General features: G+C 40.9%; 1 protein-coding gene across 2 annotated transcripts in view; it reads left to right on the top strand.

Annotated features, from left to right (window-relative positions):
• Positions 1 to 10,488: 10,488 nt before the first annotated feature.
• Positions 10,489 to 14,544, top strand: part of KLHDC4 (kelch domain containing 4) — a 46,981-nt gene continuing 42,925 nt past the window's right edge. The window contains exons 1-2 of one of the 2 annotated variants that reach the window (XM_003418140.4): positions 10,489 to 10,655; positions 13,463 to 13,554. In XM_003418140.4, coding sequence (XP_003418188.1) covers positions 10,557 to 10,655; positions 13,463 to 13,554 — 191 coding nt within the window. In that variant the 5' untranslated portion in view covers positions 10,489 to 10,556. The remainder of the gene's footprint in view (positions 10,656 to 13,462; positions 13,555 to 14,544) is intronic. The other variant, XM_023558087.2, reaches the window with a different exon arrangement.

The following is a 14,544-nucleotide window of genomic DNA, read 5'->3' on the forward strand; positions in this document are numbered from 1 at the left end:
CTGGCAGTAATGAATGCCAAGGTGCGAGTTAAAGGTACTGGTGACTGTAACGGTTATGTGTCATCTTGACTAGGCCATCATTCTCATTGGTATAGCAGTTATGTAATGACGTAGCTTGGCAGTTATGTAATGATATATTTTGGCAGTTACTTAATGATGTAGTCATCCTCCATTTTATGATCTGATGTTGTCATCCTCCATTTTCACACAACGTTGATTTTCGCATAACAACCTGGTCTTTGGAATCTAATCATATCGATAAGTGAGAAGTGGGTGTATTAGAGATCTCAAATCAATGACCTCATCTTCCAACTTAAGAAACTAGAAAAAGAAGAGCAAAATAAATGCAAAGTAAGCAGAGGAAAGAAAGTAATAAAAAATCAGAGTGGAAAACAACGAAAAAAAAAAGAGAGAGAGAGAAATCAATGAAATCAAAGCTAAATTATTTGAGAAGAGCGATAAAAGTGATTGTCTTTGAGCCAGACTGATTAGGAAAGAATAAGAGAACATACATATTACTAAAGTATTAGGAATGAGAGAAATAACATCGCTATAGATTCTACAGGTATAAAAAGATTGTCGTTAGTTGCTGTCGAGTCATTTCCGACTCATGGCAACCCCGTGTATGAAGAATTGCTTCATAGAGTTTTCAAGGCTGTGACCTTTTGGAAGAAGATTGCCAGGTCTTTCTTCTGGGGTGCTTCTGGGTGAGTTGAAACCTATCAGCTAGTAGTCACGCCCTTACCCATTGTGTGCCACCCAAAGGTAATAAAGGACTGTTATGAACAACTTTTTTGCCAATAAGTTCAACAATTTAGATAACGTCAAAAAACTACTAAAGTTTACTCCGAAAGAAATAAGCAATGTGTATAGCACTGCATCTATTAAAAATTAAATTTGTACTTAGAAAGCTTCCCACAAAGACAATCCTAAGTCTAAATGGCTTCACAGGTGAACTTTACCAAATATTTAAGCAAGAAATAATACCATTTTACACCAACTCTTAGAAAATAGAAGAGAACACTATTTTCTCAAGGTTATCCTGTGAGAAAAGCTTTACTCAGCTACCAAAACTGAACAAAGACATTATAAAAAAAAAAGTACAAGCCAACATCCCTCTTGAACAAAGATGCATAATTTTTTAACAAAAATTTGGCAAATCAAATCCAACAACGTACTAAAATAATAACGCGTCATGACCACATGGGGTTTGGACAGCAATGCAAAGTTGGTTTAATATTCAAAAACTAATCACTGCAATTTACTATATTAGCAGATTAAAAAAAGAAAAATGACACAATCATCTCAATCCAGCAGAAAAAGCATTTAACGAAATCCAGCATCCATTCCTGATAAAAACTCTCAGCAAACCAGGAATAGAAGAGAATATTTTCAACTAGACAAAGACATCTATGAAAAACCTACAGCTAACATTGTACTCGATGGCGAAAGACTGTATTAATTTTCTATCACTGTTTTTTGGGTTTTTGTGTAAGAAGTCATCACAAACTGCACAGCTTAAAACAGTGTCCGATCCACAGCTAGTTAACCAGAAGTCGGAGTAGAATGTGTCTGGGTTCTCTACTCAGAGTATCACAAGACTGAAGTTAAAGCGTCGGCCTAAAACCAAGTTGGGATTGTCTTTCAAGCTCAGGTGATTGTGCGAGAACTCAGTTCCTAACAGATATAAAACTGAGGTTTCCATTTCCTTGCTGCTGTTAGACAGGGGGCGCTATCAGTCCCTGGGGCTGCCCACATTCTTGCCACATGGCCGTCTCCATCTTCAAAGCCAGCAATGGAGACTTTCCCTCACATTGAACCTCTTTCATGCTTCGAATCTCTAACCCAGGAGAGCCTAGTCCATTTTAGGACTCACCTAATTAAGTCAAGCCCACTGAGGATATCTCTTTTTTCAAGTCAACTAAGCCATATAAGGAGCCCTGGTGGTGTTGTGGTTAAAAGATATGGCTGCTAACCAAAAACTTGGCAGTTCAAATCCACCAGCTGCTTCTTGGAAACCCTACGGGGCAGTTCTACCCTGTCCTATAGGGTTGCTATAAGTCGGAATTGACTTGACAGCTGTGGGTTTTATGCCACATAAAATAACCTAATCAACAAAGTGAAATTCATCATATTCACAGTCCTAGGGATTATACAGGGCATGTACACCAGGGGTCAGAAGTCTTGGGGAATGTATTAGAATTCTGCCTACCGAAGACTGAATGCTTTCTCCCTCAAGTTGGAAATAAGGCAAGAATGTCCACTCTCACCTCTTCTATTCAACATAATATTCGAGGTTCTAACCAGTGAACTAGGCAAAGAAAATAAATAGAAGACATACAGATTGAAAAGCACAAGTTAAACAGTCTTTATTTATAGAGGGCATGATCATCAACATATATAGGTCTGTAGAATGTACAGAAAAGCTACTGTAACTAGTAAGAGATTTGGCACAGTTGCAGGAGACATGGTCAACATAAAAAAAAAATTCTATTTCTAGACACAAGCAACATACAATCAGAAATTGAAATTAAATGAAGAATACCATTTGAAAAATATGGAATACTAAATGATTATCTGACAAATGATGTATAAGATCTATACACAGAAAACTGCAAAACATTGCTCAGAGAAGATAAAAAACAGACCCAAATAATCGGAGCGATATATCATGTTTATGAGTTGAAAGACTCACATTGTTAAGATATCAGTTTTCCCCAGAATGATCTATAGAGCCAATGCAATCCCAGTCAAAATTCCAGGAGGTTGTTTATGTAGAAATTGACAAGCTGATTCCAAAATCTGTATGGACATGCAAGGGACTTGGTAGAGCTAAAACAACTTCGAAACAGAACAAAGTTTGAGGACTAACACTACCTGATTTAAAAACTTATTATAAAGCTATGGTCATGAATATAGTGTAGTACTGGCATCAAGATGGGCAAATAGATCAAAAGGGAATCAAGTAGAGTCTAGAAATAGACTCATACATATGAGGTCAATTGCAAAAAGGCAATTCACTGGAGAAAGGATAGGCTTTCACGAAATGGTGTTGAAACAATTGAATCTCCATATGCTGGGATGGTGGGGAAGAAAGACAAAAGCAAAGCAAAACAAATAAACCACTTTGATCCATACCTTGCACCCCCTACAAAAATTAACTCAAAATGAATTATACGTCTACATATGAGATATGTGACTATAAAACCTTTAGGAGAAAACACAGGAGAGAATTGTGACTCTACTCTAGACAGGTATTTCTCAGATATGACACCAAAAGCATGATACATAAAGAAAAAACGGATAAACTGGACTCGATTAAAATTAAGAACTTCTGATATTGAAAGATACTTTGAAGAGAATGGAAAAGACTCACAGAGGGACAGAAACTATTTGCATTTCTCCTTCCTTTTTTTCTTTCTTAGTTCTTGTTTCATTTCACAAAGTATCTGAGGAATGTCCTCATTTACATGTTTGTCTGTGTCACTAGAATGAAACCTTGAAGCTGGAGCTTGGGTCTTCTGTTTTGTATCCCTCACGGGTTTAGTACAATGCTCCTCCACACGTGGCAGTATTCTACGAATGTTGTTAAATGAAACGATCGTCAGCCAGTTCAAAATCATGAACTCCCTTCACAGCACATACCAAAAACCAAACCAAACCCACTGCTGTCCATTCCGACTCATAGCAACCCTATAAGATAGAGTAGAACTGCCCTATAGAATTTCCAGGGGGTGCCCGGCGGATTCGAACTGCTGACCTCTTGGTTAGCAGCCATAGAACTTAGCCACTATGTCACCAGGGTTTCCTCATAGCTTATAGACTCTCTTAAATTTGTATTTTGCTTTTCTAAGCTTTTTTTTTTTTTATTCCACTTGATTCTCCCAAGAATTCTGTGTAGTAAGTAGACTAGATTATCAGTCTCACTTTCCAGATGGCAAAAGTGAATAGAACCATGCCATCTGTGTCACACTTGGGAGAACTCTCCAATCACACCAATTATTTGTAGTGAGGGTAATAAGAAGTTAGCACACTTTCTCTCAATTTTGTCCACTATTAATAGTCTTTTTTTCTCTTTCGGACTTCATTTTGAAGACGGCAGAGGGCGCCTGATCACACAAAAGATTCACTCTTAAAGTTAATGATGTATTAGATTTAAGATAATTAAAGTTTAAAAAATGTGAATTTCACTAAAATAGGACCTGTACTTAATCTTTTTACTATTTTAGGATTCTGATCTCATTTAAAATGTTCTATTTTCTCTTTCTCGGTAACGGGAATTTCAACCACACGTACATCACCATGACATATATAATCCAAGAGCCTTCCAATTTAGCTTCAAGATTCTTTTGGATCATAAAAGTATTAAACTCTGTGTCTGCAACATCCTTCTAAATCTTCCGTAGGAATATGCATCCCCATTTACACCCTTAGGAGGAGGCCACTATAATGTCTTGCAGATAGTTGGGCTGTGACAGAAAGACAAAGTTCAAGTACATTGCCTCAAGGTTACCCAGTATTCTTTGGAAGGTATAAAAGGATTACTTCTGTTCTTAAAGTCATATCACACAGAAGGCAAGTAACTCCTCCTCCAGGGTGATAGTTACCTACGAGAATTTGACCTTTTATAGCTTTTTGTAGAAGATGGTATATGCTTGGAGACTGAGGACTCAGTTTTGAAAAGTTCCAGCTTCTGTTTTTTCTTTACAAATGGGTTTAACGCACTCTACTTGAAGTACACCAAGTATCAAGAGCAGTGCTATGCAGTGGGACTTTCTGTGACGAAGAAATCACTTATCTGGGCTGTCCAGCATGGTAGCCATATGTGGCTATTGAACGATTGAGATGTGGCTAGTGCTACTGAACAGGTGAATTTTAATTTTTTGAAATATTATTTTAGTTTTTTTTCAGTGAAAGTTTACACAGAAATTTAGGTTCCCATTTAACAACTTCTACACAAATTGTTCAGTGAAATTGATCTAGATCCTTTTTAATCAGTTGTCTTTCTTTTACCTAACAGCACACACATTCTCCTATTCTGCTATTAGTAATGGTAGCCTTAATTCTGGTCTACATTTTCTTCTACCGTTTTTCCAAATTTCATTTTTCTTCTTAAAGAACTAGGTTTCACGGACAAACCTTGAAGTTGCTTGGAAACGTATTTCTCTCTGGTTGCTCAATTATTAGTAATTGATTGGATATAAGCGAATTTGTGTAAGGCTGAGCCTTTTGGCAGTTCACCTACTAAGAAGCTAGTTCATTTCACGATTTATGCTTTCCCTTTGCCAAATTTTTGCTCATTCTTGTCCTTAAACTATCCTGTTTCCTTGATTACGAGTTCAAAGCTGACATCTTCTAAGTAATGATAAGCATTTTCACTCAGCTCCAACCAAACCATAGCACTTCATACTTTACAAATAGTTCTCCTATTTATTATATTATTTGGGTCAAAACGTTGAGTATAATCCTAACAGGCAGTCAGATCTTACTCATTATTGTTTCTCAGGATTGATACATTGACTACTTTCAGCAGGTGGTATCGTTAACTCTATTCTCCTGATCCACCACTTGTCTGTCAGTTTGTTGTACTGTGGTGGCTTGTGTGTTGCTGTGAGTCTTGAAGCTATGCCACCGGTATTTCAAATACCAGCAGGGTCACCCATGGTGGACAGGTTTCAGCAGAGCTTCCAGACTAAGACAGACTGGGAAGAAGAACCTGGAGATCTAGTTCTAAAAAAAATTACTGAAAACATTATGGATAGCAGCAGAACATTGTCTGATATAGTGCCGGAAGTTGAGCCCCTCAGGTTGGAAGGCACTCAAAATATGACTGGGGAAGAGCTGCCTCCTCAAAGTAGAGTCAATCTTAATGATGTGGATAGAATAAAGCTTTTGGGACCTTTATTTGCTGATGTGGCACGACTCGAAATGAGAAGAAACAGCTGCAAAAATCTATTAATTATTGGAATGTGGAATGTACGAGGTATGAATGAAGGGAGATTGGAAGTTGTCAAAATTGAAATTAAATGCTTGAAGACCGATACCCTAGGCATTAGTGAGCTGAAATGAACTGGTATTGGCCATTCTGAATTAGATAATCATATGGTCTACTATGCTGGGAATGACAAGTTGAATGGTATGACATTCATCATCAAAAAGGACATTTCAAGATCCATCCTGAAATATAACTCTGTCAGTGGTAGGGTAATATCTGTACGCCTATAAGAAAGACCAGTTATTATGACTATTAACCAAATTTATGCCCAACCACTAATGCCAAAGATGAGGAAACTGACGTTTTTTTACCAACTTCTGCAGTCTGAAACTGATCAAACATGCAATCAAGATGCAATGATAATTACTGGTGATTGGAATTCGAAAGGTGGAAACAAAGAAGGATTCGTAGTTGGAAAATATGGCCTTGGTGAGAGAAACAACATGGGAGATCACATGATAGAATTTTGCATGGCCAACAAGTTATTCATTGGAAATATCTTTTTTCAACAACATAAATAGCAACCATACACGTTGACCTCGCTGGATGGAATACACAGGAATCAAATCAACTGCATTTGTGAAAAGAGATAATGGAGAAGCTCAATATCATCATTCAGAACAAGGCCAGGGGCTGGCTGCGCAACAGACCATCAATCGCTCATATGCAAGTTCAAGATGAAACTGAAGGTAATTAAAACAAGCCCACAAAAGCCAAACTATGACCTTGAGTATATCCCATATGAATTTAGAGACCATCTCAAGAATAGGTTTGACACATTGAACACTAATGATCAAAGACAGGACAAGTTGTGGGATGACATGAAAGACATCATACATGAAGAAAGCAAAAGGTCATTAAAAAGACAGAAAACAAAAAAAAAAGGATGTCAGGAGAGACTGAAACTTGTTCTTGAACGTAGAGTAGCTAAGGCGAAAGGAAAAAATGATGAACAGCTGAACAGAAAATTTCAAAGAGCAGCTCGAGAAGACAACCTAAAGTATTGTAATAAAATGTGCAAAGACCTGGAGATAGAAAACCAAAAGGGAAGAACACACTCAGCATTTCTCAAGCTAAAGAGTTAAAGAAAAAATTCTGTCTTTGAGTTGCAATATTGAAGAATTCTATGGGGAAAATACTGAATAATGCGGGAAGCATCAAAAGAAGATGGAAGGAATACAGAGTAACTGTAACAAAATGAACTGGTCGATGTTCAACTATTTTGAGAGGCAGCATATGATCAAGAACAAATGGTACTGAAGGAAGAAGTTCAAGTTGCGCTGAGGGCATTGGCGAAAAACAAGGCTCCAGGAATTGATGGATACCAATTGAGATGTCTCAACAAACGCATGCAATGTTGGAAGATCTCACTAGTCTATGCCAAGAAATTTGGAAGATGGCTACTTGGTCAGCCGACTGGAAGAGATCCACATATGCGCCCGTTCCAAAGAAAAGTGATGCAAAGAAATGTGAAAATTATTGAACAATACCATTAATATCACATGTGTCATGGATTGAATTGTGTTCCCCCAAAATATGTGTCAACTTGGTGAGGCCATGATTCCCAGTATTGTGTAGTCGTCCTCCATTTTGTGATTGTAATTTTATGTTAAAGAGGATGTAACACCCTTACTAAGGCCACATCCCTGATCCAAAATAAAGGGAGTTTCCCAGGGGTGTGGCCTGAACCACTTTTTATAAGAGATAAAAGGAAAGGGAAGTGGGGGGAGGGGGAGACTCAGACCACCAACAAAGCAGTGCCGGGAGCAGAGCGCATCTTTTGGACCCGGTGTCCCTGCGCAGTGAAGGCTGACAGAGGGAAAGCCTTCCCCTGGAGCTGAAGCCCTGAATTTGGACTTTTAGCCTACTTTACTGTGAAGAAACAAATTTCGCTCTGCTAAAGCTATCCACTCGTGGTATTTCTGTTGGAGCAGCACTAGAGGCTGAGACAACATGTAAGTAAAATTGTGCTGCAGATAATTCAATAATGGTTGCAGCAGTACATAGACAGGGAATTGCCAGAAATTCAAGCTGAATTAAGAAGAGGACATGGGACAAGGGATCTCATTACTGATGTTACATGGATATTGGCTGAAAGCAGAGAATACCAGAAAGAAGTTTATCTGTATTTTATTGACTTTGCAAAGGCATTCAGCTGTGTGATCCTAACAAACAATGGATAATTTTGCAAAGAATGGGAATTCCAGGACGCTTAATTGTGCTCATGCTGACCCTGTACATAGACCAAGAGACAGCTGTTTGAACAGAACTAAGGGATACTTTGTGGTTTAAAATCAGGAAAAGCACATCAAGGTCGTATCCTTTCACCTTATTTATTTAATCTGTATGCTAAGCAAATAACCGGAGAAGCTGGACTGTATGAAGAACTCTGCATCAGGACTGGAGGAGGACTCATTAACAAACCGCGATATGCAGATGACACAACCACTTGCTGAAAGGGAAGAGGACTTGAAGCACTTACTGATGAAGATCAAAGACTACAGCCTTCAGAATGGATTATACCTCAACATAAAACGAAAATCATCACAACTGGACCAATAAGCAACATCATAATAAATGCAGAAAATTTTGAAGTTGTCAAGGGTTTCATTTTACTTGGATCCACAACAACGTCCCTGGAAGCAGCAGTCAAGAAATCTAACGACATATTGCATTGGGCAAATCTGCTGTAGAAGATCTTTTCAAAGTGTTAAAAAGCAAAGATGTCACTTTGAGGACTAAGGTGTGCCTGACCTAAGCCAGGGCGTATTTCAACCACCCCATATGCATGTGAAAGCTGGACAATGAATAAGGAAGACTGAAGAAGAATTGATGCATTTGAGGTATGGTGTTGGCGAAGAATACTGAATATATCATGGACTGCCAGAAAAACAAACAAATCTGTCTTGGAAGAATTACAGACAGAATGCTCCTTAGAAGCAAGGATGGCAAGACTTTGTCTCATTGTTACCGGGTAGAAACCCCAGGTTCTTACTCAGCATGACTCGTACTGGCTAATAAACCAGAGACTGAGGTGGGAGAACAAAAAAGCCACCTTTATTTCATTGTACAAGGAATTGGAGTCCATCGGAGTTTACGGCTGCCGAGACTGCTCACCAAGCGTGGGCAGGTAAGTTACTTTTAAAGGGATTTACAAGTAGGAGTTCATACGAGTTATGCCAGCAACATTCTTAATCATACTACGCCGGCGCAATGGGGTTTACATATGATTTAGGAAATAATGTTGGGGTCATTTATTCCCTGTCCTTGAGCGTGGAGAATGTGACCCAGCTGGAGCTGGGCTCACAAGGACTCACAAGGACACATCAACTGGGCCCTGAGATAAAGACAATAAAAAAAGACAATAGATAGGATAAATCCTGGAAAATATCTTTGGGGGAAACTTTCACATATGCCAGAACACAAAAGACTTTCTTTCCATTCTTATCTTTTTTCTGTCAACATAGTGAATAGAAAATGTGTTGGACCAATGAAGACCTTCCTGTCTTTACTGAAAGGTGTATCAGTGATTGTTGAGAGGGACAATTCAAAATGTAGGACCACAGTTTCTAGCCAACCTTTGAAAACGTGCAGCTGTCAGTGGGTTTACCCATTTGTAATGTTAATATATACCAATGACTCTGTAATGTTCTCTGGACTCGAGCATACATGGCTGTGGCAGCATGCTTGTCCACTTCCCACTTTCGCCTTTTTGAATATATGCCCAACGAAACTTTCTTTTTGCTTTACTAAACTTTGTGATGTTTTTTCTCCTACAACACATAAAACCTCCAGGGTTCAAATACAAAGCTGAGAGGTGGCTGGGAGCCCAGCAAAGGAAACAATTTTGCAATACAACACTGCAGGAGAGGAAGCCAGGTAAAGAATATAGCACTATGGGGGTTCTGTCTAAGGGGGAGCTGGGCCCATCTCTTGCAAGACGTGTGATCTGGAAATAAGGGCCTTAATTTTCCTAAGTCACACTTTCCTCATTTTTAAAAGAGAATAAATAATCCTCACAGCCACCCTGAGGGATGTGTCTTATGTGGGACTAAGTGAAAAAACCGCTGGAACTCTTTAGGGGTTAAGCAATTTGCCTCAATTTATGGCGCCGGTAAATAAAGAGCTGGCATTCGAACGCAGCCACCTCCCTCCATGGCGGGTGCCCTTACACGCTACAGACGCCCTGTCGTCTAGGACAGTTTAAGAACCATCTGTCGCATACGCCAGGTCGGGAGGGGCAGGGCGGTGTGAATACGGCGCACACACTAAAGGGGGTAAGTGCTCGGCTGTTTTCACGTCCGGGCCGGCCGTTTTCTCCTCGATACACCTAATCCAAAGCCCAAGGGCCCCAAGCTCGTCATCAGATGCCATTTGGAAGAGAGGCCCTACTGTCGTAGCCCAGTAGAGGGCAGCCTATAGCCCCTTCTCTCCCAGCCTTCGCCCGGAAGCGGGCTGGGGGCGGGACCGGAAGTGACGCATTAACCAGGTGCCGGGCCCTTCCCCCGCCAGGACCTGCTTCCGGCGGGTGTTGAGCTTGCGTTTCCTTAGACCCGGCGCGATGGGCAAGAAGGGCAAGAAAGAAAAGAAGGGCCGTGGGGCCGAGAAGACGGCCGCCAAGATGGAGAAGAAGGTGTCCAAGCGCTCGCGGAAGGAAGAGGTGAGTGGGGCCCGCGGCTAGCCAGACCCGATTCCCGAGCGGCCCGACCAGCGCCGGCTGTGTGGTGGTGGCCAACTCATTTCACCCTTGGGGGACTTGGTTTCCTCGTCAGCAAGACAGAAGGAGCGGCGACGCCGGCTTCACTGGAGAGTCTTAGGAATGAAATGGAAACATTGGGTGCAGCCCCAGCGCGACAGCTGTGCAGGTTGTGTAACGAATTCCGCCTCCCTCCCAAGCAGTCCACGTGTGCCCCCGTCCTCTCCGATGTTTACTCGACCTTCTCGTGCCCTCATACTCCCTAAAAGCAAAGAAGCAGCCCTCTTTCTAAGTGCTTGCACTGCTTCATATGATGTCGCGCACATTTCTGTGCTTTTTGGTAATGTCCTCTTCCACTAGGTTGAAGCAGGGTGGTGGATGAGGCCTGGGTTTTGTGTCAGGGGAGCTGGGCCCGCCTCTTACAAGATATGTAATCTGGGAGTAAGGGCTTTAATTTTCCTGAGTCTCACTTCTCTCATCCTAAAAAAGGACAAATAATCCTCACAGCCACGCAAAGGGTGAGTCCGGAGTGGGACTAAGTGAAAAAAAAAAAAAAAAACCCAAAAACCCTGGAACTGAAGGGCTTTCCATGACAGTTGATGGTAACCACCACTATCATCTTTTCCCTTTTTGAGAGTGGGATCTGCAGAGGTCTGGCATGGATGGTATGACTGAGTTCTCTGCTCATGGTCTCACAGACCTAAATCGCTGTGTCGACCATTTTCATTTAATACAGGTGGGCTGTCATCCGAGGCTTAGGATCCTTTTCCCAGCTCATTCAGGCAGTTGTCAGAGTTTGGTTACTTATGATTGTAGGTCTGAGGTTCTGTTTCTTTATTGGCTATCACCCAGGGCTGTTCTTAGCTTCTAGAGGCTGCCTGCATTCCTTGCCTCCTGATCACCTCAGTTTTCAAAGCCAGCAATGGAAACTCTCCCTCACATGGAATCCCGCACACTTAGAATCTCTTTCTTCAGGAAGCACCTAGTTCCTTTTAAAGAAGCACCTGATTAGGTCAGGCCCATTGTGGATCATCTCCATTTCTTAAAGTCAACTGTGTCATTTAATATCTCACAGTATTCACTGTCCTGGGCATTATATGGGCTGAGAGTCTTGGGGACATCTTAGAATCCTGCTTTCCACAGGATTCATGTATCGCATCACTTAACTGACAGCTTCGTTTAGCTGTCTCACAGACATGTTCCTCTCTTGAAGTCTGAATACTGTCCTAAAAGACCCTTCATGACCTGGCTACAGTTTTTTTTTTTTTTTAAACAGTAGTACTGTCTATAACAACATAATATTGTTCATTGGCAGAAGAATGGATGTGATTGAGTTGTAACTGTGCCACAGTGAAAATGAATAGACTTTGTGTTGTGTATCAAACTATTCAACAATGTTGAGCAAAAAAAAAAAAAAAACCCAAGTTTTAAAAGAATATACAATATGGAACCATTAATGTGAAATTTAAGTCTGAAGCAATATAGACTCTTTAGGGATGTATATCTATGTCATAAGGGTATAAAGAAATGTTTGAGCATCAGATTCCAGATAGTGGTTACCTCTGGGGGCAATGGGTGCATCAACTGTATCAGTAATGCTTTATTTCCTAAGTTGGGGATTGGGTACACAGTAGTGCCTTGAGTTCATTTTTGGTACCTTTTTGGAGGTCTTAAGTATTGCATAATATGTTTAAAAAATAACAAAGGCAGCATGCCTGTGAGTCAGCTCTAAGTGCACCTAACCTTGGGTGGCTCCGGGCAAATGAGCTTACATTGGGCTGAAGGGTGGGCTGAGGTAGTTCTGGGAATAGGGTGCATTCGGAAAAAATAAGGTTGCTCAGCCCCAGGGAATGGATTGTTTGATTAAAGGAGCTGAGGAAGCCAGGGGAGCTTGGAGGGTCAGGGGGTAGATGGGAAATGAGGGTGGAGAGATACCAAGGGAGGAAAAGTGGTCTGAAAGTGCAAGAAATACACCTCCCCTACCTCCAAGCTGAAGGGAAACTGGTCAGGGGAGAAGAGACTGTAGGGGAGTTGGGGGTAGGAGCTTCCAGGTCTCAGTGTGAACGAGTAAGTTAAGAGAAGAGATTAAGAATGGAGGGGGACTTTCCTGATGACAGATCATGAATCACTGGGGGGCGGAGGGGCACCAATAAATGCAGGGCGACAGACACAGACTGGGGGTAGGGAGACCTAATTCCAGCATCGGAACTTCTAAATCTATGTCTGCTGTCGTGTAGCAGAGAGCCCACTTGTGCTAATTAACTGCACAGATATTTACTGAGCCCCGCTGTGCAGTCACCACGCTAACAAGACAGCCACGCGCTCTTAGACTTTTATTATTTGGAGGATGAAGGGTAGAAAAAGAAAACAAGCAAGAGAATTATCAAACCCTGCTATATGGAACACAAAGTAGGTGGGACTGGGCTTAGGAGAGGTTGTCTAAAATTAGCAGTGACTTCAGGTGGGCCTGTCTTAGTGGAAGGCCCTTCAGCAGGCAATGGAGGTGGGGGAGTTGGAATTCGATAGCACGTGAAATGTGCCTGGGTCTAGACCTCTAAAAAACTCCCTGTAAGGTCAAGCCCTGAGTATTCTTGAATGTGTCGAATTCTAAGTATTTCAAATGGGGGGAAATGTTATAATTCATGAACATGATTGAACCTTTATTAGGTCAGATTGACAGAGTGGGGAAACCAACCCAGGCTCTGGACTATGTCACGGGTTTTAGTGTTAAAAAAGGAAACATTTCATGCTGACTGCTTATTTTCCTTTAGGAAGACCTTGAAGCTCTGATAGCCCATTTCCAGACACTAGATGCTAAAAAGACTCAGATTGTAGAAACACTGTGTCCCCCACCTTCTCCCAGGTAAGGAAGTGAGAGTTCTTTTCGTTTTGGTTTCTGACAGTTTGCTTGTTGTAACTTGGAACAGTGCTGTAAAATCACACTCAAACCCTGTTTTCATAAATGACCAGTTTGTGGGGCATTTCAGTCATTAAGTTCTGTGCAAAATCGGTCCCACGTAACTTTTTTTTTTGTTTTTCATATCTTCTGGAGAACTGGAGCGAGACTATGTGGCTTATTATCACATAGAAGTATGGGGATTAAGTCTCCAGCCCTTTCCTCAGCAGGGGGAAATCGTGCCCAGGTTTTAAAGCTCCAGCTGGGCACAACATTGCAAACCAAAGTGTTGTCCCAGTGGGCTTTTACAAGTGTGTTTTAAAAGTACTTTAAATGTGTAAATGACAGGTGGAAAACTTAAAATCATGATAGCTTTTTGCTACTTTTTAAATTCTCGTGGGAAAAGTATGATTGTTATTGAACCTGAATTTCATATAAGTCTTTTTAAATGAATTTGTAAGTTATGTGACAAAAACCCAATCTTACAGGGTTTCAGACATTTGTAGAATGTGCTGAAATGAACAGACTTTGGTCTTAACCTGACTCCTCATTCCTGTGTTACTTCTTGTCCTGTCTAGCTTTTGAATTCTGGTTGTTTTTATAATTTGGTTTGGGGCTCTGTGATTCTTGTACCTGCTGTTAACCAGGGAGAGACCAGACACTGGTTACACAGAGTTTTAAACTTAGGAAAGGTCAAGTTACTTTCATAGAGAAGAACACTGTCATTCAGGGAAAGGGAAACGTGTTAACGTCACAGACACCTGGGACTGTTTTATTTAGTGGAGAAGTGATTGATTTTGTTTCCCTCAGGATGAGCTTTAATTTATAAGGAAAAAACCAGTTTTCATTGAGTTGAATCTAACTCATGGTGACCCCACATGTATTAGAGTAGAACTGTGTTGCATAGGGTTTCCAGTGTTTTCGGAAGTAGATCGCTAGGTCTTTCTTTGGGGCACC

This window comes from Loxodonta africana, chromosome 21 (assembly GCF_030014295.1).
Source record: "Loxodonta africana isolate mLoxAfr1 chromosome 21, mLoxAfr1.hap2, whole genome shotgun sequence".
NCBI lineage: Eukaryota > Metazoa > Chordata > Mammalia > Proboscidea > Elephantidae > Loxodonta > Loxodonta africana.